The sequence below is a fragment of the Clarias gariepinus genome, chromosome 3 (genome assembly GCF_024256425.1).
Source record: "Clarias gariepinus isolate MV-2021 ecotype Netherlands chromosome 3, CGAR_prim_01v2, whole genome shotgun sequence".
In the NCBI taxonomy this organism is placed as follows: domain Eukaryota; kingdom Metazoa; phylum Chordata; class Actinopteri; order Siluriformes; family Clariidae; genus Clarias; species Clarias gariepinus.
This window is the reverse complement of record NC_071102.1, coordinates 33,139,851-33,165,228: the sequence shown is the minus strand read 5'-3', so window position 1 is coordinate 33,165,228 and position 25,378 is coordinate 33,139,851. Positions and strand designations below refer to the sequence as shown.

Here is a 25,378-nt window from a genome sequence, read left to right as displayed (position 1 = left end):
TTTCTTGTACTTTACTATTATTTTCTTTTGCAATTTTCCTCCTATCTCGCACTTCTCTCTTTTAATTCTTGTTCCTCTCCGCTTTTTCCTATCCATCACCTGATCTCACTTCTCTCTCTTTCGTGTACATGCTGTTTTTTTTTCGTGTTCGGTCAGTATACTCTGCTTGTGTTGTCAAGGATCTGTTCTCTTCTCACGATTTAAACAATACACTCACCATCTTTATTAATCACCTCTGGTTTGCACTTCACTGGAATTAAAAGTTCGGGAGTGTGTAAAAAAACGTACCAGTCTGTCCTCCGCAGAGGTTACTGCGTGGCGATTTATTTATTTATTTTAACAGTATGACCATGTCGGTCAAGTCTAAGGTCATGTTCAGAAACCTGGCATTCATTAATTTCACAAGTGCATGGCTTTACTGTTAAGTCTTCATCAGTTAACCCCCATTCTCTGTCACACACGTACACACGCACACACACACCTCGCTAATATATCCTGAAATATAGCCTGAAGCCATGTTTCAATTTCATTTTCTTCTACTTGGTCAGGACTTGCCCCTGCCGGTGTTGATTTCGTTCACCTCTTTTAGCATTCCTGACAATTCTACCTTTTTTCAGGGTGGGAAAAAAATGAAACAGTCAAAACAGGAGATGTGCTGAGTGAGGAGACTCGGCAACCGCAAAACAAACACTATACACTCCTGATTCGGCTTTAAGAGAGGCATTCTTCTACAAATACCAAAGCTTCTTCATTCTGTGTTTTCATTTATCTGTCCATCATCTTTCTCTCTCTCTCCCTCTCTCTCTTTCTTTCACCTATCTGGTTTCAGATTTTTCTTCATACCCAAAACGTTGTGCGTCTCTACTTGTCTCTAATCAAGGAATTTTTTTAAAAACCGGCCAAAATGAAACTCATTAAGTCAAAGAGCTGCAGAAAATGTATTGCGATTACATTTGTGATCAAAAATATAAATACTGTAATATACTCACAGGTCCATATGTCTATTTATAATTTTGTGTGATTGTGTAAGACCAGGACTGCTGTAACGTTTTATTTTGTAACCAACACACTTTCACATAACATAGGTGACTAAAAGCCAGAGGAATCTTCCTCACACTGACGTACCAGTGTGCCGGCGGCATTCACTAGATAACACATAAACACATTCCTGTCTTTCAGGTTTCCCAGTTAAGTGTTTTGTGGTTGGATGCACAGCGCCGAGCTCTGCACTACATTCCCTCTGTAACATGCTCTGCTGTCGTCGTGATTGTTGTCATGGACTTCACTAATAATCTGGAAAGTCCAGAAGTCACACTACAGGGGAGGGGGAGAGTTTTCAGAAATATGAGGTTTTTAAAATTCAGACGCTAAGCTAGAACAGTACACACCACAGCATACGTGTTAAGCGGGGGCTATAACACGGTTGCTGTTCATCTAGAGGTAATGCCGGGAAACATCAAAAAAATATTAAAGCAAAAAATACAGCTCCCATATTCCTTATTTTGGCACTTATACCACATTTGGATGAAAAAAAGGAAGTTTTTAAGTTTCAATTCTCTCACAGCTTTATTTGTAAATGCAATGACGTCTGTCTGTACTGTTGTCTGTCCATTTTCTTGTTGGTCTATTTACGTCCATCTCTCTATACAAGTGTTTTTTTGTCTTAATCAAACTGTGTCCAATCTTCATTTCTGTTTGTCTATTTAAATCTGTCTGTCTGTCTGGCAGTCCTTGTCTGTCTGTCTGTCTGTCTGTCTGTCTGTCTGGGTGGCAGTCCTTGTCTGTCTGTCTGGCAGTCCTTGTCTGTCTGCCTGCCTGTCTGGCAGTCCTTGTCTGTCTGCCTGCCTGTCTGGCAGTCCTTGTCTGTCTGCCTGCCTGTCTGGCAGTCCTTGTCTGTCTGCCTGCCTGTCTGGCAGTCCTTGTCTGTCTGCCTGCCTGTCTGGCAGTCCTTGTCTGTCTGCCTGCCTGTCTGGCAGTCCTTGTCTGCCTGTCTGGCAGTCCTTGTCTGTCTGCCTGTCTGGCAGTCCTTGTCTGTCTGGCAGTCCTTGTCTGCCTGTCTGGCAGTCCTTGTCTGCCTGTCTGGCAGTCCTTGTCTGCCTGTCTGGCAGTCCTTGTCTGCCTGTCTGGCAGTCCTTGTCTGTCAGCCTGCCTGTCTGGCAGTCCTTGTCTGTCTGCCTGCCTGTCTGGCAGTCCTTGTCTGTCTGCCTGCCTGTCTGGCAGTCCTTGTCTGTCTGCCTGCCTGTCTGTCTGGCAGTCCTTGTCTGTCTGCCTGCCTGTCTGTCTGGCAGTCCTTGTCTGTCTGCCTGCCTGTCTGTCTGGCAGTCCTTGTCTGTCTGCCTGCCTGTCTGTCTGGCAGTCCTTGTCTGTCTGCCTGCCTGTCTGTCTGGCAGTCCTTGTCTGTCTGCCTGCCTGTCTGTCTGGCAGTCCTTGTCTGTCTGCCTGCCTGTCTGTCTGGCAGTCCTTGTCTGTCTGCCTGTCTGTCTGTCTGGCAGTCCTTGTCTGTCTGCCTGTCTGTCTGTCTGGCAGTCCTTGTCTGTCTGCCTGTCTGTCTGTCTGGCAGTCCTTGTCTGTCTGCCTGTCTGTCTGTCTGGCAGTCCTTGTCTGTCTGTCTGTCTGTCTGGGTGGCAGTCCTTGTCTGTCTGTCTGTCTGTCTGGGTGGCAGTCCTTGTCTGTCTGTCTGTCTGTCTGGGTGGCAGTCCTTGTCTGTCTGTCTGTCTGTCTGGGTGGCAGTCCTTGTCTGTCTGTCTGGGTGGCAGTCCTTGTCTGTCTGTCTGGGTGGCAGTCCTTGTCTGTCTGTCTGGGTGGCAGTCCTTGTCTGTCTGGCAGTCTGGCAGTCCTTGTCTGTCTGTCTGTCTGCCTGTCCTTGTCTGTCTGGCAGTCTGGCAGTCCTTGTCTGTCTGTCTGTCTGCCTGTCTGGCAGTCTGGCAGTCCTTGTCTGTCTGTCTGTCTGCCTGTCTGGCAGTCTGGCAGTCCTTGTCTGTCTGTCTGTCTGTCTGCCTGTCTGGCAGTCCTTGTCTGTCTGTCTGTCTGTCTGCCTGTCTGGCAGTCCTTGTCTGTCTGTCTGTCTGTCTGCCTGTCTGGCAGTCCTTGTCTGTCTGTCTGTCTGTCTGCCTGTCTGGCAGTCCTTGTCTGTCTGTCTGTCTGTCTGCCTGTCTGGCAGTCCTTGTCTGTCTGTCTGTCTGTCTGCCTGTCTGGCAGTCCTTGTCTGCCTGCCTGTCTGGCAGTCCTTGTCTGCCTGCCTGTCTGGCAGTCCTTGTCTGCCTGCCTGTCTGGCAGTCCTTGTCTGCCTGCCTGTCTGGCAGTCCTTGTCTGCCTGCCTGTCTGGCAGTCCTTCGGCTGAGTTAGCTGTTTAGCATGTTGCTAACAATACACCAGTATCCAGTTTTCCCCCTTTGTCTGGTGAACACGCCAGAGGTGGAATTGGCACTTAGAGAGGACACGAAGTTCTATTTTTCTTTTTTTAACTATGGCAAGTCACTAATCTGTCTACTAATTTGTCTCTCTCTCTGTATGTCTGTGTATCTAAATTAATAATAGTAAACCAATGTTCATTTTGGGTGATCTGTTTACACAAAAGTTAGGTGTTGTGCATCACTAACACTCAGTGTAGAAGCAACGCAGTAAATAAATCAGACCTGCATGAGTGTAGGCTGCTGAACCGCTTCCTGTGGCGGAAATCGGATCGTTAATCGAGTACCAGGATGTGAATTAACTCATAAAGCCCCTCGCCTTCACACACCTACACACCCCGCTTTACTGCTTTATATCTCTAGCCTTTCTGGTTTCAGTTTCTCTCTTTGTGCACTCTCACCGCTGTGCTTCTGTTCTGATTATTCACTTAATCTTCTGGGAATACGAGCATCTGCAGGCAGAGTGTGATCAGATCAGATCAGCTCGGAGAGAGCTGTGCATTTAATATGCATGCTCTTGCACGCGCGCACACACACACACACACACACACACACACACACACACACACACACACACACACGCACTCATGACTGACTGTAAATGTTGAACCTGCTTTCCATTAGTTCTATTGATCATGAGTAGTACATTTATCATGTTTTAAATATAGACCAGAAACACATTACTTCGAATCATAGAAGACTCATGAGTCGGGTCAATAAAACTCCACTGACTCATTTAGACTTTGACTGACCTGAGAAAAAACAGAGATCATAGGAGACTTTTCAGTTTCAAAAACACCAATGTGTTGTTGTTGTTTTTTTTCCACCAAAGTGGCAGGTAGTCTAAAGTTCTTTAAAAAAATCTTGGGCATTTGGGCAGAATCTTGCAAATAACATCTATAGAGTAAGGATGTGGTAAAAAAAAAAAAAAAAAAAACTCCAATAAAGACACTATAAAAAGTAATTAATAAAAGTCAGTAATTAGTGTTTAAATATAATCTTGGGTACAATTTGTGCAAATTTGTACAGAGATGAACGGTTTAGTCTTGCAGAACATCCTGCAGAACCAGCCACAGTCCATCTGAGGACTTTCACATCTGTTTCTTCTTTCATGCTTTTTTTTCCCCCTATTTTTTAAGACATAAAGATATAACAAAGTTTGTAACCTCAAGAAACGGCGTAAACTTTTGAGTTTTTTTTTTTTGTTTGTTTAGCTACTTTTGTGACCTGCAAGTCATTGTTATGAACTGCTGCTTGTAGAGCGTAACACACTCTGAGGAAAGCGCTATCTGCCTTCTTCAGCATGAATGGCCTCACATGCGTACGATTGGCTGGTGTTGCTCTGATTGACAGATGAGGAAGAGTGTTAGAATGTTTTCTAGGAAAAGATTTTCTAAAGTGTAGGGGGAAAAAATGTGTGTATGTATTTTGTATATTTAAACCGTTCGTAAGTTATGTCCTTATATTTTGCCCTTGAACAGTTTTCAAGGGACACCTGAGTGACTGAGTCAGCGCAGGGGCGCCGTGTTTTAGACACACCTTAAACGTGCACCAATCTGCCATGTTATGACTTCCTGTTCAGGGTTCACTGCGTATGTTGTCCGAGCGCGCTCTGTTTATGGGTGGCAGAAGCCGAAACATAGTAACAATCATGATTATAAAAAGCGGGATGAAGTGCAACCGGAGTGTGTTATTGTGCGTCATGGTTTAAAGGTGTTTGGGTGTGTGTCGAAATGATTTAACTCTTTTGTGTGCGTGTGTGTTTAACAGGTGGATACCCAGCGCCGTGCTACACACCTGACGGCCGGCTATGAGGAGCGGTCAGGAAGTGCCCTTTACACCCCACACTGCCTAGACGTGAGTAATACACACACACACAATTATCAATTTGTTATGTTTTTGTGTGGGTGTGAGAAAAAGAGAGCGAATCAACAGTCTTTTATTCTTTCTATTCAGGCCAACAGCAGCTGGCAGGAAAACCCCATCACTCCTTAACCCGTACATCCCAGCAGCGTCTAATCACAACCCTGCAACCGAGAGAGACACAGTAATATGACACAGTCTTACACACACTTACACACTTAAAGGACCTCAGCGCTTCCACCAGTCCAACTCGGCTTCCTCCTGAGACCGGCCTTTTGTTTTACAAGCTCTCGGACACACCACCACTACCGAGCCCCACCTACACACACTACACACACTGCACACTACACACACAGAGACACGTTTGCTGACACACTCCCTCACACTCGTTTGAGTTCGGACTTAATTGGACAGTCACCCAGGAGTCTTTGCTCTGCCCTTCCTGAGGCTGAAACACAGGAAAAGGAAAAAGAAAGGTCACACGTCAGAGCGTTGTTCTCTGCGCCGGAGAGATGTGTGCGTGTGTGTGTGAGAGGGACAGAGAGAGCCTCCCACACACACACACACACACACACACACTTACTAAGCCAGCTACAACCACAGTGAAGACCACACAGGATCTCCTAACCGCCTGCTTTTTGAACCAAAGTGCTGTTTAGTGTCACATGTCCATCCATCCGTCTGTTTGTCCATTGGAGACCTGTCTCGGACAGCTGCAGCACGTAAAATACCACGCAGGTTCTCCTCGACCCCCGTGTTCAATCGATTTCCAACGCTGCACACTCCCCAGCTGCCTACGCCAGTAAGGTCATGGGTTCACAAGGACAGCGCTCACGTGCGTTTATCCTCAGTTGCCGTCTTCCTGCTTTTCTATTCTAAAAATACAAAATCTATATCTGTGTATGTGAGAGAGGGGGGGAAAAATAGCTAAGCACAACTGTTCGTGACTTTGGAGAAGTTTTTAATCCCACAGGAGTGGAGGAGAGGGCAGGTCTGTACGGGAGCGGAGGGGGCAAGTCGTGTGAATCATACACCCACAGGCTAGAGTTCTCGCCGGCCCTTTTTTCTTTTTGTTTCTCTCTGTTTAAATAGCTTAGAGGCTTTTAATAGCTTTTTTTTCCCTTACAGTGTATAATGAGACTTCTGTATAACTAGAGCTGTGCTTACAATTCAGCCCACTGAACACTTCTGTTGCTGTTTTCTTTTATTGTTTAAGAGAAGAAAATAAGTCTTCCATTCACGCATGTGTTCTAGAAGAGTCCTTGTGTAGCTTGTTTGTTTTTTTTATTTTAATTTTTTAATATCTACAAGCAGTTGTATGTGGAGTAAAGAGAACGTACTGGAACGACAGACCCACAAAAATAAAACACAATGAAATAAAAAAGGTCTCTCGCACTTCACAGAGCACTCTGGCCCTCCAGGACGTTTGTACATCTGAGTTGAACCTGAGCTTCAGAGGCTGCGTCGACCCGGCTTACGTGCTTCCAAACCAAAAAAATGAAAGTGAGATGAAATCGCGAAACCTAAGTGGACACAGAAACCCACAGAGGGGAAGTGGGTTTGGATTTTAAGCTCATGTGTGGTGTTTTTTTTTTTTTTTTTTTTTTTTTTTTCTTCCCTTCTTTCCTTTTCTTTATTTTTTTCGTCTCGTTGGACTTTTTTTTTTTTTTTTTATCTGATTGTATCTTTCTCTACATTTGACGGAAAGTTTGCATACTGTGATGCTAGCATGCCTCATCGTCCCATAAAGGAAAAAAAAAACAGATCCTTTAACCTGGCTGAGCAACAAGAACAAGGGCTCTTCTCGTTTTCGAAGTCGAACCAAAAATGCGCGTCTTGGTTTTTATGCTCAGTAGATTGCAGCACGCACTGAGGACACATTAAAGCGTCATCACGTTTCTGACACAGGAAGAACGGAAATAAAGTGTGGACTTTCGTCTCTTTCGCGCGCTTTCTCTCTCTCCATCATTCCTTGTTTTGTTTAGTTTCTTTCGCCCTCTTTATAACACTGACCACCAGGGTGTCCTGATGTACGAATGGAAATTGTTACGCAATGAACTTGAAACCTGAAATGTAAGAAGGATTTTGTGTACACACACACACACACACACACACACACACGTATACACAGACATGACTCTGGAAAAAAAAAAAAAGACCTTTTTACCCACATCTGTACAGATTAATGTTACTTAAAACATTTCAGCTGGCTGGCTTTTCTTCTAACTAATGCTATTACTACACCAAAATATTTTTTTTATTAATAATAATGATAACAATACTTGTTTTATTTTTGTTGTTGTTGTTTTTTGTCCATTTTGGTTAGTTTTTTTTCTCCTTCCTCCTTTCCTCCTTTTTGTACTCGTCATCACCGGATGTCATTGTACAGATTGTGGAATGTTTAAGTGTATTTCGCTTTTTATAAAATGTACACGTTTGATTTGACTTTCAATTTTTTTTCGACTTTACTCCGCTAATGACTGGGAGTGTTTGTACTTTGTAATGTTGTCGAGTTTGATTTGGGGTTTTATTTTTTTTTAAATCCTTTTGTGTTTGGTGCAGTGACGTTTTTTCCCCCTTTAAAGCCCCCGCCGGTTGCATATCGTGTTTTCCGTCTGGTGTCTGTTGGAAGCGTTACAGGGTTTCTTGCGTATCGGGTCGTCTTCCAGAGGCTTCACAACACACGACAAATAAAAGGCGAAAGGGTTACAGCTGCAGTCGCAGGCCTGGATTTTTTTTTTTTGTGCATTTACGAGTGTGCTTGCTTGCTCAACAGGAGATTCAGCCTCCCAGCGACTCCTCCCAGCAGCTCTGGCCTCTTGTTTTGTCCTGTAAAAAGGCTTTTGTGCAGCTGCCAAGCGTCCAACGTTTCCATTCCAGAAACTCACCCGTGGTTTACGACAGCTTTAAGCTCTCTTCGCAGCTCCAGCATGAACGAACATGTTCGCGGTCACACACGCAAACACATACACCAAGATATCACCACAAATTGTTGGAATTACTTAAGAAAAGGCCTTGCATCCTGTTTTTACCCGAAACAGGAGGATGGACATAATCACAATCAGCTGATTATTATTTTTTTCATACACGCAGTTTAATCCTGACTCACACCAGCGTTTCAGAGACTGCAAGTCCTGACCCACATTCTGTTCCCAACTCAATCGACTCGTGTGTGTATACGCACACAGACAAATACTCTTCGATCATGTGACGAGGTTAAATCTCACTGCACCAAAAACATCAGATTTGTGGTTTTGTTACATTTTTATTTTGTTTTTTACTTGTTTTTTGCGTCCCCTTTAGATCTGTAGTATATCCTTCCTTCCTTGCTCCCTCCCTCCTGTCTTTTCTGCTCCTGTATTCATCACTCCTCCTTTTCTCTCCCTCTCCATCTCTCTCTACCTCTCCCCTGTTCTCCATTTCTCTTGTATATAAAACCCTGCCATTTTCAGACTTGTTAGTCTGGTATGAACTCCTTTTATACCTCAACTTTAGAACTGTTCTAGTAAGAGAGAAAAAAAACACAAAACAAAGGAAATATGAAAATTGTAGTGTTCCTTATTAGAAAATTGAAAACTAATAAAATAATCTAGTGTGCTTTTGAGCTTTGGTGTGTGATTTTTATGTTAAGCTAATTTTGACATTTTGATGATGCGATAACGGTGTCAGTTATCCGCCGATACTGATCTTTTTATGGTGGTATAAAAAGGTAATTTTTTCTTTGTGGTTTTTGTGCAAGTTTTTTTAAATGGAGATTCATCCTTGATCACTTATGAAAAGTGTTGAGGCAACTGTATTATAGATCACACAAACATAAATGAACAGTGTAGTACAAAATGTTGAAATGTCAATGTTTATATGATAGCAGAATTGTTTGCACAAAGGGTGAGTATGCTATACAGCAATAATTTAATCATAAAATTTCCCAATACTTGACATTATATAAACAGCATGTAGAGCCATAATCGTAGCTGTTTTTTATTTGCTAGTATGCTTTTTTTTTAGATGCAATTTAACGAAACTGAGACAACCATTTAACTTAAAAGATGTTTGTTATTAAAATAAGGATCTGTCGACACTATGACAAAAAGTGCAGTTTCTTGTGATAATGGTACAACACGACTGTACAGGGCACGAAAACTTTTTCAAAAACTGTTTTCAGGGACAGTGAGGGACTACAGTGATTGTATACAGGGTGTCAAACCTGATGCAGACATTGTTACGTGTCAGCTATGGGTTTTTGATTTTTTTTTAAGCATGATTTGAAATTACGAGGGTAAGTCAAAAATTATCCGAACTCCGGTTACATTCTTATGTAACCTGTGCTTTCCATTCCGCGTTACAATAGTTAATTTGTAACTGCAGTGCAAGCAAAATTGATGCCTCACTTCTGATTAACAGGAAAGAAGAGCAGCGTGCAGTGATTTATTTTGTGTTTGTGGTCTGCGGGTGTGCCTGGTACTAAAACGACTCCTGGCGGTGTTTGAATATCTGCAAACACAAAATGGAGTGATATTTTAAGTAAGATTAAAGTTAATCATTATTGGTGAGAAACATGGATTCATCACTGCAAGCCTAAGAGTATGGAACGGAAACATCACCAATCGCCAACCAAGAAAAAATTCAAAAGTTAAACATCAGCTGGAAATTTACAGTGAGATGCTTATTAAAGACCTGAAGCTTAAACGGATTAAATGCAGAGGACGGCGTTGTGATCTTGCATGACAATGCATGTCCGCACACTTCAGCCCACAATGTTGAAACTCTTTGAGGTGTTAAAGCAGTGCATGCATTCATAGCACACCCAACAGCCTAAAACATTTAAAGGAGGAAATTATGTAAAAAAAAAAAATAAAAAATAAAAAAATATGCATTTGTCTTTTCCAAATGTTACTTAAAAATATTCTACAGCCAGAGTGTGAATAATTTTGGACTTTTCCTCATATATAAAGGAGGACCGGGTGGAGTTATTTTATCAATTGGTCTTGCTGAACATTTGCCAGTTGTCTCGTTTTACTTCCTATTTTCTTCTATAGCTTTTAATACCACAGTGGTGTTTAGCTCTAAAATCTGATTGATTAGTTTTCTGAAACTGAACCATGGCAGTTAAAAATTTACAGTGCAACTCTCAGGTTTATATTAATGCACTTGTTACAATTATGTGAAGTTATGAAATGATTGTCAGTAAATCCTTTGCTTTGGTGTAAAATGAATAAAACATCAGGGTTCTAAGTAAAATAATCAGGGTAGAGATAGTCATATGACATTTATTTCTAAAGAACTAAACAACGGATAACCTTAGATCTTGGATGTCGAGAGCGAAGAGAAATTTGTTGCATAAGCAACGTGAGGGATGTGACGCGTACAAATCGAATCACCCGCTACATTTACATGTTCCTTGTGCCGTTCACAGAAGCACACACTCGGACACAGTACATTCAAGTCTTGCAGCCTTTTTGACTAAACCCAGAGTTCAGGAAGACGAGCGTTCTCTGTGGTTGTGGTTATAGTTGTCTGAGCATTTCTCCATCAACAGCCTCTCTGATTTCAAAGTGTCCGAGTGTATGGCGCCCGGCTCGACCTCCTGCTCCCTGTCCCGCCGACACAGGAAACACAGGATGCGCTTAAACGTGTTCCTCATGTCCTCGTCGCGGCATGAGTAGATGATTGGGTTCACCAGGGAGTTGCACTCAGCCAGGACCAGGCAGTACTTCTCGTATTTCAGCACCTGGCAGCCTGTGCACTCCAACCCGTCCAGCAGCAGGATGACCAGCCCGGGGGTCCAGCAGATCACAAAGGCACCTGAGGACAAAGAAATGTTCAAGGCAAGGAAAATTAGGTCCTTATGTGCATTTGGGTTTGTGTGTGTGTGTCAATGCCCACATCCTGTTTACTTCACACACACAACCAGAGTGAATCAGAACTGGAGAATGCCTCGACTTCTTTTCATTAGGTTCTGCAAGTCAATTCATTAACATCTGTTTTCTATAGAGGGTTACTCTGCAATTATCATTCCTCACGACATGAACGACGCCGGGCCACTCTGACGACACAAACAGGACGGACTATTTTAGGTACTTTAATGCCCCTCCTGCTGCTCCCTTTATTGTTACCCTCTGTTTTTAACTCTCCCCTGTTACTCCGGTTCCTTAAGTCTCCATTTATCTAAAGTATTACTCATCTAGTAATAATAAACTCTCAACTTACAGGAAGGTGAAACAGAGTAGAGTGTGAAAAGGTTAGTGTGTGAACGTATCATTAGATTTCACCAGATCTAGTCAGATTATCTCACGATCTAGCAGGGAAGATTTTCAAAATAATTGTTCACCAGTCAGGTTACCTCATCAGGTGTAAATTTATTTTTTGTTTTTTTCTTATTATTTATTCTTGTCAGCAAGCAACCATTTAATAAGCTTATGTAAGTGCTAGCTAGCAAATGTGCTAATAAGATTAGCTGATACCTGGTTTCTTTTAGAAATCCTGTGAGGTTTGTTTGACATAACTAGCATTGATTTAAAATCTCTCTCAAATCCTGTCTCAGTAGCTCATTTAGCTGTAGCTATTACAAGTGAAGAAATTCTTGTCACATTATCTAGACAGCAGAAAAAATAATGAACATTTATAAATCAATTCCCTCATTTTCATTAATTTCTGTCAGATTAGCTGTTAGTTAGCTAGCAAATTAGCTTAAGAGATTAATTCTCTCACATCTTCACTCTGCTAGCTAGCATTCTCAGAGCAACATTAATATATAGAAATATTCATAGATTAAAAACTTTTCTGATAAATTTACTAGCAACCACTAACAGATAAGCATTTACATATACTTCATAGGATTTTAAATAAATTGTGTCAGGTTAGCTAGCATTAAGATATAACAATTTATGATTCCCACAAAAATAATTTTACATTAGTCCAAGTTAGCCAGCTAGCATTAACAGGGCATATAATTAATGTTTATAAACACATTCCTTCAGAAATCCTCTCAGGTTAGATCATATTCGCTAGTTAGCATTACTCACGAAGATATTAGACGTTTACAAAACATGAATGAATAAATCCTGTCAGATTAGCTCATAGTTAAAACCTAGTTTTAGCAGAGAAATATTGTGAACACCGTATGGAGTTTTTTTTTTTGTTTTTTTTTTACAATTTTAAAATATTGTGTGATGTTAAATAGCATTAGCAGGGAAGATAATACTGATAGAAATTCTCTAAACTGGATAGCTATAACTAACTTTAAAAGAGTTTATATAAACATTTTTTTTATTATCTGACTAATCCTTTCAGGTCAGTTAGTTTTATTAATGAATTTTGCTTAGTTAGCATTTTTTTAGGAAATATAATTAATATTTAATAAGAAATCCTGTCAAGATCCTGTCCTTTTAGCTCATTTAGTATGCTAGCAAAATCTTAGTCTGTCAAGTTAGCTTGCATTAGCTAGGTTGTTACTGTTAGCAGGAAAATGTATTTAGTAAATATTTATGAAAAGCTATGTTATGTCATAAAACAGGTCTGGAGAAATACATGAAAACATGAGGCAAATGTGGGAACAGGACCTTCTGGGAAATTTCAGAGATTTACTGAGAATTTCTCACACAGCCCAAAAATCTTACATAAAAAGGTTGATATTATGGGAATCTGTTTTCCGCTTATCGTTACAAACAAACACTTGTGTACATTTGTACAGTATACAATGAAATGCTCTATTCTCATAGCCCTCGTTGAAAATAATCTGGGTTTGAAGCTCAGGGTCAGAGCTCAGGGTCAGGCCTGGTATGGAGCCCCGGGGGTGTAGGGGTGAAGGGTGTTGCTCAAGGGCTCGTCAGCGTCTCTAAGGGATTTAGACTCCCAGCGCTCCGGTTACTGGCACAATGCTGTGCCTTCGGAAATAATGAAGGCACAGCCTTTCCGAGTTAACTGAAATTCAGATTTTGGCTTACACTTAAGTATCGCGTTTACTGTTTTTTATTTGTACATTCTTAATTGGCCATAACCAAATTTTATATCAAATTTGGATATTTACAGAATTGCAATACAAAGTGAATCGGCACCTAGGTATTTTGATATCGTATGGGGTGCTCCCTCATGATTTACATCCCTACAGTTAAGTAGATGATTTTAGCTCTGACCCAGGCACTTTATTACAGAAACATCCCAACTGTAAAAATCTTATCTGTTTAGTAACCAGGACAAATGGAAGTCAGAATCTTAGGAAGTAGGACAATAGATATTAAAGAACAATGTTTTTATCTTATCTCAAATCTAGATAGGAAATGACAATTACAGGAGCATCCTAACCCACCAAAATCCCCTGAAAAGTGTCTTCATCAGCAGCTAGCTACTATTGATGCTCTCCTAACGCTCTAACATGTCTGTGTGACTCTTTCCACAAAGCTTAATAATAGGCAAAGGTATGTGCGAATGATCTGCTTAAATAGCAGTAAAACACATGTTCTGCAATCCAGGCAAATTGCTTCATCTTAATTTCTGTCGCAACATGCATTAAAGATCTCAGTAAAATTTAATGATAGCCATGAAAAAAAAATTACCCAAAATCATTGAGACTGTTTTCATCAGGCTGACGAGCGTGTCATTCTGCCTGACGCTGAGTGTATACGGTAGCGTGCTTTGGCTTTTCCGGCGAACATAGATGAAGATACGGGTGTATATGGCCACCATGATGGAGAAGGTGATGAGGTTGAGCACAGCCCAGAACACCAGGAAGCTGCGGGAGTAGAGCGGCGCCACAGTGGAGCAGGACTTAAGGTCGCACACGCAGTTCCAGCCCATGGTCGGGACGAGGCCCATGACAATGGCTATGACCCAGATACCAACGATGAAAAGCAGCACGCGCCGGTTGGACATGGTGCTGTGGAGCTGCATGGTGAAGATGCTCTGGTGTCTCTCCCACGCCACAGCCAGCAGGTTCACCACAGATGCCATTAGACTCATCTCAATCAGCGCTCCTCGCACGAGCCACTCCATCTTTGTGAGCCCGATGGTCCACGGCCCCGTGTGAAAGATGAGGTTGAGGTAGGAGATGCCGGCGAACAGATCCGCGGCCGCCATGTTACCCAACAGGTAATAGATGGGGAAGTGGTAGCGCCGGTTTATGACGATGGCCACCATAACCAGCAAGTTGGCGAGGAGGATAAAGATGCAAACAGGGACTCCAATTCCCACCACCACAAAGTCCCTTGTCTTCCATTCTGCGCTGATGTTCTTGTTTCTAACTGCATAGAAAAATGAAACGTTTTTCACGCCTCCGTCGCACTTAAGATCATCTGGCAACATGGCTGACATAGAGGTGTTCAGCATTGGAAAAGTCATTGTGTGCTATATTCCACTTTTCGGTGGGAGCAATTCTCCCTCCATCGATTGAGGACATCCAGGCAAATGGTGAAGACTAAAGGTTCTGGTCAGTAAGGTAAAGCTGGGTTCTGTCCTTTAAGAAAAAAAAACATTATCAGATAACGGAGTACATAAGTAAAAGAACTCATATTTGAAACAGTTAATTCTGCCTAATTTAGTAATTGCAGATTCCCGCCCATCTTTAGGCACTCCTGTATCAAGTGACCAGAGGTAGGGAAGAGGGGCAATAAAGGCAGCCAAGAGCATCTCTTTTCAATTCTTTTTGCCTGTCCCACAGTGTTCCTGGGATTGGCTCCAAATCCACCATGACCCTGCCCAGGATAAAGCACTTACTGAAAACTGAATGAATAAGAGGATAAGACAGGAAGATACCTTCAAAAACGAGGACTCTACCGATCTCATACTTAGTATAGCATGAGGCAGGTATTATGCTGAAACACTGGATCAGCATCGAATCCAACCCACTGACTAATTTTATCACGTGTGATTGTAACTAAAACGACTGATCTTTAAACTGTAAACCATAAAGAGTTTGTAATCACTATATTACCCAGAGCATAAAAATCATTACTGCATCAAAAACAATTTCACCCACACCCACACAATAACACATCCAAATCCAGGGTTCTAAACCGACACAGATGTAGTTTGCGATGTTAACCAAATTCTGTACCTCTATGATGTTTATAGTATAAACCTAAAACATCTGGAATGAATTCGACATCTACAGAATGAAGGCACGGAAATATACAAATGTTACTCATGCAGAAAACGGCCACAGATATGTCCTGAGTGTAATCCACTGCAGTGATGTAACGAAATGACATGCAGCTGAGCTCTTGTGCTTCATCTGTTGAGAGTGGCAGGAAACGTCTGTATCCACTTAGGCAAGGAAGTAAGATGCGCGCGGTTGTGTACGAACATTCGCCAACATTGCGAATTTAAACATCAGCTTCAGTACTTTCAGTACTTCAGGAGTGCCTGGATATGGAAACCAACTACATGACTGTTTGATGCCATGTGATTCTGTTTTAAGTGATCTGGTGGGAAAATAGTTCACTGCAAACAAATTGCATTTTCAGGTTCATTAGCAAATCTAAAACACATATGCGCGGGTGTGCGCGTGCACACACAAAAGTGTTCAAAAGGAGCTGTAATTAGTAACATATGTGAGCTCATGTCCCTGCAAACAAACTGAAGTGGTTTTAGTTTAGAGATGGGAGTTCTGATGAAATCATCAGGGCGTAAGATCACGAGTATTTAATGGAGCGTCATGTTTCTGCTTTATAACTAATTTAAAACATTTATTCTAAGAGACGTCCAATTCTTTTCAAAGTCTGGAGTACTGATTTGTTCTGTTTTATCCTGTCTTTTTTATTAGTTGTTTTATTTTAGCTGCTTTTATTTTTATTTATATAAATAAATAATTATTTTTTTACTTTTATTTTTATTTAATTTCATTTGTTCATACTTGATTTTGAATGTATTTTAACAAATAAGTTAAAAACATAGTTGGCCAACATTTGAAGGCTCACATGTGCTAGAAATAAACAAAAGCAGACTTGTTTTGAAAACATCATGATCGTAAATCACATATCTATCTAAAATAAAAAAGCGCATAGGATTTTTTAGCTTTTATTTTTCTAGATTTTTAGAGCATAAAATTAAATTATAATTTCCATTTGAGATTAATAAGGTACTCTATCTATCTCTCTATCTATCTCCCTCTCTATCTCTCTATCTACCTATCTATCTTTAAAGTGTAACTGTTTGGACTTTAAAATATTTAGAAGTTTTGTTTGATGCCTTATTTACTCCAAAATAAATCTCTAAATGTTTTTTAAAATGTAAAATCTAGTAAAAAATAAGTTGTTAGCAAAATCTAACTCTTATGATTCACATAATCTGTGTTTACCTTTTTTATCTTTTAGCCTTTGTTTATCTTTTTTATATCATCCACACAAGGTAAACTGCAAAGGGAAGTCGAATTAAAAACTATATTTATTTGTTTATTGCAGTTATGTTGCATAAAAGTGTCAGTATTTTTTTTTTTATACACTACCTATTTTTTTATATACTACACTATAAGTTTTAGGACACTTTCTAACTCCATGATGGTTCCTGATTTTTCTTTCTTTCTACATTGTAAAGGAATGCTGAAGGCGTCCAAAAAAAGCATTAATCTCCTTTGAACAGTTGATATTAAGATGTTTCTGCTACTTTTCTGAGGTGCTGTTAATTGGTCATTTTTCAGGCTGATAACTCTAAATGAACTTCTCGTCTGCGGCAGAGGTAGGTTTTGATCTCGCCCTCCTGGAATGGTCTTTGAGAGCCAGTTTCATTATGGTGCTTGATGGATTTTGCAAATGCACTTGACAATACTGTTTTTGCAAGAACTATTACAGAAAGGCTGACCTCTGTGTCTTAAAATAACAACTAACTGTTGTTTTTCTTGTTGTTATGTAATTACCTAATCCCATATGTGTTATTTTATAGTTTTAAAATCCCCAGTATTGTTGTAGAATGTAGAAAATAAATCACTAAACAAAAAAAAAAAGAAATTTGCAAGTGACCCCAAACTTTTAAACGTTAGTGTATGCTATAAATGTAAATGTCATGCAGATTCACCTCTGTATAATTTATTCTAGGGATATTAATTATTAATGAGTTAAGAATTGCTTTGCATAATATTTCACTGTAGCTCACATACCTATAATGCAGTTTAGATGCCACACACAGTATTGGACATTGTATTATCAACGAATAATGAGTTGTTTTTAAATGGCTACAGGGAGACAAAATGTATCTAACAGCCTTATTGTTATTTATTTTATTTGTGCATCATACATTCACTAAAAAAGATTTTGCAAAACATATATCTTTAGATTTTCCTCTTAAACTTTTCAAATAAAATTTAAACTAAATAATATATATATGCATGCATCTTGGCATCAATTACCGAGCAATTAACATGTTGTTAAGAAAAAAGCAGAAAATGTGCTTCCCTAATTAATTCTGTCTTCTAAACTTAGTTTAAAGTTTTGACAGACAACAAGTACTTTTATCATTTGTTATTGTTTCCTAAGAACAAAATTAACTTAATATACAAGGCTTAAGTGAGCGAGATATTTACTTCCCAAATAAATTAAGGGAACACTTAATCTATAGTATAATTTTAGTGCAAGTTCTATTATCGAACAAGTGTATGACAATACGTTGTGGCTAATTAAAACAAAATCAGTGTTTTGACCCATAAATCAATTGATGACCCATGTAACACAGTTACGCTGTTTGAACACCAGGGGTACCAAACCCATAGAATTAAAATACATACAGAAACACTTGTCACATGATAATTTTCTTTTGTGGAGAAGCTGTGACATCTGCGTTCATGATTGCAACAACCCAAACACTATATGTTATATGGTTACAAAAACATGTTATACCAGTGCACAAAACTCTTCAGTAGCATTCAAACACCACGGAAACCCGGCAGTTTAGCCAACATTGGAGCATCCTGGCTATATTCACAAAACATTCAATGGACCATATCTAATTTGCTGACCAAATCTGATTTTTTTGTTAGGCTCTCTCACACACATCATGCTCTTAAACTGACCAACCTGTGCCGAGGGGCAATGTATCACATAATGCATTCAAGCTCTCTGTAAAAGGACAAAATATTTATCTGTTCCTCATGTCCTTATTTTCTTTCAGTTTTGGTTTTAAACTTTAATCTTTCCCTTGGCACTTCTGTCTTTCAGGCTACATTCTTTCATTTCTCACGCAATCTCTTCAAACATGGAGTGGTTGTAACATCAGCCCAAATGTTTGAGGTCTATTCACTCATCAACCACCAAAATCCTACTTCATCAACACCATCTGCAATCTTTCTTGCAAGAAAATGTCCTGTTGCACTGTCTGATTAGACAATTCGCACTTATTGACATCGCATTGGAGTTAGGGAGGGGAAAAAAACTGTGTTCTGTAAAAGACCTGTATCTGATTTAGGACCACATATGGAAGTGGCTTAAATCAAAATTGCAAAGATCAGATTGCATGTAATTTGTGCTGATCACACTGTAACCTAAAAAAGTTGATTATAAAATGGTCTGCAGCATGAACACAGCATTAGCATTGGTATAGTTTTAATCTGCATTTAAACTCAACTTTTGGTGAGAATTTAAAACATCTTGAGCTTGCAATACATGATGTTCACAATGTTGATCCCGGGTTTGTATCCCTGTTTGATTGATTTGAAACAAATACGCTTTTGTTTTCCATTGCTTATGATTTGGAGATGTAAAGCAAAACAAGAGGAGTCTTTACAGTCATTTATTCCAAGACGTGAATCGATTCGTGAGAAAAAGTATTCGGTTGCACCTTCATATGATCTCAAACAGTACTGGATCGTGACAACCCTGGCCCAATTCCTCGTGTAAATCCATAAAAAGTGAATGCTCATTAAAGAAGGGCTTCAAGGCAAGGGACATTTCCCTCTCCCTCTCACACAACACTGCTGGGGCTTGGCTGAAAAACAAGCAACCCTGTGACACCAAATCTCCCCGAGCTCAAGGAGTGTAAGGAGTGTAAGACTGAGAACTGCAGCAACAGGCTTCTGGTTTTTCAGGTTTTCCTAAGCTGCACAATTGAAGAGTTTCTGGCTTGCAGTAGAAAAATAAAAAAAATACTAATGAGGGAGAGAGACAAAATAAAAAAGGAAAACGTTTGGGGTGCAAATAAAAAAGAGGGGTAGAGATAACACTTCATCAGAATGAGCATGAGCATGGTTACGATCATGTGTTAAGGCTACACCAAAAGCACTCCTTTCTCAATCTATCACTATTGCTGCTGTTATTTCTCTTGTGATTTGCGAGCCGGTGTTTTGAGCTCGCGCCTTCTTCTCGTTTCCGATTGGAAACACGGAAGATGGATTTCCTTTCTTCTCTTTTTCCTTCAAAAAAAAAAAAAAACCGCAAAAAAGCGTACACACAGGGTGTCGCGTCACTCACCTCCCGGTAACTCTACTTCCGTCCAGACACATCCATATAACCGGAGCAGTGGAAGCGGAGAGGAGCGGAGCCGCCACTCGGTGCTCGAGCTCTGCGCTGACGAGTCGCCAGGACGCGATCTATCGCCTCTGAACCTGCGCGTGCAGCCCGAGCTGCTCCTCGGCCACTCTGATTGGATGGGATCTATTACGTCATCGTAACTTTGTTTTTTTTGTTTTTTCTTCTTTTTCTTTTAAGTACAGCAGACATTGACCTTAGATTTCGATTTTTTCCTCAGAAATGTCTGACTAAATATGTATATCTACAGAGTCAGCCAAAAATGTTTACACACACAAAACTTATAATAAATGTTTACTAAATATAACACTAAATGTATTGCTGTACATTATATATTGATGATGATATTCTAATAATACTTTGGTTATATACTAGCATAAGTAAGTACATGTCATTCGGGAATTTGAAATAGTTAAAAGGCTAAAAATAAACTGATCAGCTTTAATGTGATCAGTGATATTATTATTTCAGGTTGAAGCCCACGTCCATGTCTGCTTCTCTTTCTGTACAGCAGAACTCTTTGTCCAACTTATTTATACAAAGAAATTAAATTTTGTAAGATTTAACTATCTTACATTTTATCTACGCTAATTTCATCATCAGCCAAATACACCAAGGGTGAATCGGAGACACATTAGAATTAACTTATACCACTTCAGTGCTGTTATTTCAGCAGCGAAAATATGAACTAATCCCAGTAAAAATATTCAGTTTAGTAGTTTATTAAACTATTGGTAAACTATTCAAAGTAGCTTATTAAATCCGCCACATAACTGCTAATAAAACTGCTAATTTTACTCAACATTTTGATTTCACTTATGGTGCAGGTTAAACTTTGGGCAGATATGCAAGTACTGCAAAAGTTTCAATAATTCTGTCCAATGATCGATTTAAGACACGCATGCGCAGTACGCTGTCAAAACCTGCTGTTTCTAATCTGGCACATAACTGGTCATAACTTTTTAGATCCATTTATGGCGCAGATTTAAATTCAGGCAAATATCAAAGTACTGCCAAAGGTTCATTAAATTCTGTCCAGCAAATTTTGTGTGATGCGGTGACACTCTTTCTGTGATGATTTCTTTCTTAGTGTCCACTGAAAGTGGCTCCCTTTTCTTCTTGCTAACTTTCTTCGGGCCCATGGTGCTATGTCTTCACCAATTCATGCAAAAAATTTAACATTTGTAAACTCTGTTACTGTCATTTGGTTTGTTTGTTCGTATGCTGAATATGTTTCTTATGCCAATACAAATTTTTTGCAAAATTGTTTTTTTTATGGCAAAAATTAATAAAGGAGGGCGTATGCTGATATTCCACTGTATTTATACATATTACATACCACATTAATTATTAATCATATGACAGTAACCTGGTGACAGGATCATGGGCATCTATGTCTGTAGAACTAAAGACCAGCCTGTCCGATCCAACAGAAAAGCCAATATGACAATAATAAAAAGGCACCAGAACAACCAGTGCACCACAGCCCCGTGTGCTTGGAGCCCAGCAGGCAATTCCTCAGATCCTAATCTGATCATGCACCCATGGGATGCACCAGACAAACAAGTCCGATCCATGTTTAATGTTTTTAATGTCATTGCAGAGAGAGAGAGAGAGAGAGAGAGAGACGAAAAATATGAATTAATTTATTAAGTAGAGCACTATGATGAAACTGAATTCCGTTGCAGGAATTGAGGACTTGCAGAGAAGAAGTTTATGCACAGTCACCATTTAACAACACATCAGATTAGAGGCCAGATAAACACTTCACAGTCAGCAAACAGAAGAGGTGTGTGTGTGTGTGTGTGTGTGTGTGTATATACACAACCAGTGCACCACATACATATATATATGGAGTAGGATACAGTAACCCATCTGAAATTAGAAATAAAACCAATGCTCACTGTATGCTTTTTAACAAAAACTGAAATTAAAGAGTTGTTTGGTTAGTGCTTTAATTCTTTTAATAGGAACCCAATAATTTAGTGTTAGCAGTGACGGAAATTACATGCTAAAGCTTTTTAGTAATTAATAATGCAAAATATATTGTGAACAGTGGTAGCTTGTTTGTTTTTCAGCTTTAGATTCATGAATATGTTCCATATATGCTGCGTTCATTTGTTTTGTGGGACGGCAGGAAACCGGGGAACCAAGAGGAAACTCATGTCGACATGGGAAGGAATCCTAAAGCTGTAAGGCTTTTGCGTGCAATGACATCCTAAAACGATGCACAGACACGAACACACCTATTTTCCGGTATTTGCTGCACTTATGCTTGACCAGGCTTGTAGTCTGTTGTGGCCGTCTCTGCTTGTCATGGGAGTCTCCGTAAACGAACAGACCTGAACGCTCTCCTCTCCTGATAGTCTCTGACACTTCATGCCGGGACATGAACTGGTTCCTGTGTAAACCTATTGAAGATTAAAGACTGCAACTATTTAGTTCAGTTCAGGTATAATATAATGGAGTTAAAGAAACCTACAACGGAAGGCCTAAAGCTAAACAGTTGTGTAACCATTACCGTTATATATGAAAAGATTGAACTGAGCTGAATGTGCGCGAACTTCGTTCATCAATACGCTCTGTAATTTATTATTATTATTTTTAATCCTAACCCTTGTCCATGCGAGGCTCCTCAGTCAGAGCATCATGACAGTTCAGCTATTGTTCTTTATCTTAACATAACAAACTGCTCACAAAGCTCGGAAATGGTCAGAAAATGTCAGAGGTCTTCCTTGCAGTTTACTTTCCTCAACTGTGCGATTTTGACGTGTAGGTTTTGGACAAAACTTGAGACGATGCACGGCTTTACGAATGCAGCATGTCGTTATCTTAGTGTGGACGTGACTGCACAGGGAACAAGGAATGAAAGCGAGAACTGGACACAATTTTACAGATGTGTGAGTTCAGTAATTAAGGCACAAAACCATACGAGCAGCGTAAGAAACAGACAGTGTTATAAATTCAATGCATAAACATATCACAAACAAACCTAATGATTCTTTACAGATGACAGAATAACGACATATAGATGGATGGATTGGTTTTTCCTCTATAGCGCCTTTTCTAAATATTTAAGGGGCCCAAGAGAGTAAAATCCTTTAATTAAGATGATTTCTTTTTTAGGATTTTAGTTCTGGACTCTTCTGCTTTTTTCTACCACAAATAGATGCTGTATAAACACTGCATGATCGCTGCATTTTTAATGATGTTGCATTTTCGACTGCATACTTTTTGATGTTAATTACCTATATCAGTCATGTAAAATGTATGAGGAGTGTTCAAGTCAAACCAGGACTTTTGATTGTGCAGAATAACAGAATGCAGTTATGAGCCTAAAGACTCCCTTTATTTCTCCGGATAATCCCCTGCTCCACTAATGTACTTGGTTTCTCACCTAAACCATGATCGGACTGCCTGCTTTATGCCTGAAACACTGGCCTCCCAGGAACTCCTTAAATGTCCCAAAAATGTGGAAAATCCTTGAAGTGATTAGGTGTACAGTTTCCACACACAGATGCGTCTTTTTTTTCTTCCACAAGCTGGTGACAATTTATTTTACGATTTCCAGGATCATGCATTCCACTCGCTGAATGCTCACATTTTTCACATGTTTTCTGTACATGTCGATCAGTTTTTTTTTTTTTTTTTCATTCACCAGAAATTTCATCACAAGTTTCCTACCAGAAATGTAGACAACCTCGCATGACCAGAATTCATGACCAGGTTTAATCCTAACTAGTAACACACACAATGGTGTATGAACCACAAAGCAACAATTCTCTGCCAAAACTTGCCCAACAGAGTGATATTATCTTTTCAAGCAGCCAAAATATTTTACTTGCTTACATTTTAACTGTCTGTTCACATTTTTTCACTTTGCCAAGTCTTACTCATATCTGACAAAAGTTTGCAAATGATTTGCAAATTTAACACGAATATCTGGCAGTGCATTACAGGAGTGAGCCATATTCCATAACAATGATGGATCAAGAATAAATAATTTTAAGGTACATTATGTTTTTCACAGTTCCGATAAACACAGCACCTCCTTTGATTTGTTCTTACAAAGTGAAACCTCCAAAATGGAATGTTCTGTATTAATAAGCAACATGATTGACAGGAAGGTAGCAGGTTGTCCTGTTCGGTTGAATGATGGTGATCGTGTAAACATATTTTAGTTTCTCTTTAAAAAGTTAATTAGGGAAGATTCGTTTTTCTTCCAAGATTAGCTCTTCAACGGTTAAATGATTCTCGCTCATGTTCATGAAACTTCTCCCACGGGCTCCCTGCTGGCCCGTACAGTGTTTATAGAATGCAAATACGCATTCTCGGTTTTCAAAATGCGTTGTTCTAGTATTAGTTCAGGCGTGTGACAAACCTCCACAGAGAAACTGCGAGAATGTAAAAAAAAATTATAAAAAGTGTTATAGGTTAAAAATTCCTGAGTCAGGCTTCATTTTTCTAGATAAGGGTTCAGTACTTTTGGGCAAAAGTAATGTTACATAGTGTGTGTAGTGTGTTATGTAGTGTAGTAGTATTATTAGCTCACCAACATGAATCACTTACAACTTATTTTAGGAAACATTAATAAATTACCCTGAGGTTGAACATGTAGTTGTGTTGCTCCCTGGTTCCCATAACACAAAAAAAGTGTATACAAAACATCGGTATGCTAATGACTAGTCTATTGCAGTATACAAACTGATTCATCTTTAATCGATTCATTGAGAATAGAATCATGATTCAAAGCTTTATATAATTATTAACAAAAATGGTTCTGTAATTTTAAGTGTCTATGAACTGATGCTTTTCTATACATGAGATCTCTGTAACTGCTTGTGGTTTTCAGTGACAAAGCACTAAAAACCTCTTGCTTCCTCCGTTTGATGTAGAAACTTCCTTTTCCTTGAATCTACTGAAGCTAATAACATTAAACTGTAAATGTTTGCAGTTTCTGCTGTCACCCTGGTGTTTAGCGTTCATTTTGTCAGAACTGAGCGGTTTAAGTTTCCAGTGTGCATGAACAAAAAAAAAAGAAAACTCAGAAAAAAAAAAATTTTCTTTTTCATCTGTATTTTCAGATTGGCTAGGGTTTGAAAAACCCAATTCGATTTTCCAACACGGTGTGACTTCATACAAGAAGAGTCTCTCCCCCCAGCTTGCTGATGAATTCTGCTGTTCTCTGATAGTGAGAAGTCTGATGGCTTAGTAGTTGCTCATTTACATAGACACTGAAACAGCATGTCCACAAGAGGAGTGATTTAACGGAAGTTTGAGGTGTTAAAAATGCATTTTTGCTAAAGCATTATCCAACACACTTTAGGGGAGATCTAAGAACTGTGTTAAAATTTGGGACCATTAAAAGATGCTGTACTGGATAAAGTTTTATAGCGCTGGTGGACTCCTTAGCTGTCTTTTCATCCCTCTTGTCAGTCGTGTTATAAACACGACCTACCCTTTTGCACTGTGTGGTCTGTATAATTCATAAAAAACACTATGAGTTTGGAATCACTGCAATAAAAAAAAAATTAAGTGCAATAATGCAAAGTTATTCATGAAATTAGATGTGTCAACCTGGAGGAGATTTAGGTTTTTAGATTATTGATATATATTACATAAAGCTGGACTATTTTGGACTTTTGTGGAACCGGGAACACC

The 25,378-nt window shown here is 39.6% G+C and overlaps 2 protein-coding genes across 3 annotated transcripts in view; one reads left to right on the top strand and one right to left on the bottom strand.

The window, feature by feature from the left end:
* pbx4 (pre-B-cell leukemia transcription factor 4) overlaps positions 1–8,875 on the top strand; it is a 49,146-nt gene extending 40,271 nt beyond the window's left edge. For both annotated transcript variants that reach the window (XM_053491430.1, XM_053491429.1), the window contains 2 exons: positions 5,181–5,267; positions 5,367–8,875. In XM_053491430.1, coding sequence (XP_053347405.1) covers positions 5,181–5,224 — 44 coding nt within the window. In that variant the 3' untranslated portion in view covers positions 5,225–5,267; positions 5,367–8,875. The remainder of the gene's footprint in view (positions 1–5,180; positions 5,268–5,366) is intronic.
* A 235-nt stretch (positions 8,876–9,110) lies between these two features.
* lpar2a (lysophosphatidic acid receptor 2a) lies at positions 9,111–19,800 on the bottom strand. Its single transcript, XM_053491431.1, has 3 exons — positions 19,661–19,800; positions 13,826–14,721; positions 9,111–11,075 (listed from the first exon to the last, which is right to left on the bottom strand). The coding sequence occupies exons 2-3, from the start codon at positions 14,604–14,606 to the stop codon at positions 10,747–10,749; spliced, it is 1,110 nt and encodes a 369-aa protein (XP_053347406.1). The 5' UTR covers positions 14,607–14,721; positions 19,661–19,800; the 3' UTR covers positions 9,111–10,746.
* Between the last annotated feature and the right edge of the window lie 5,578 nt (positions 19,801–25,378).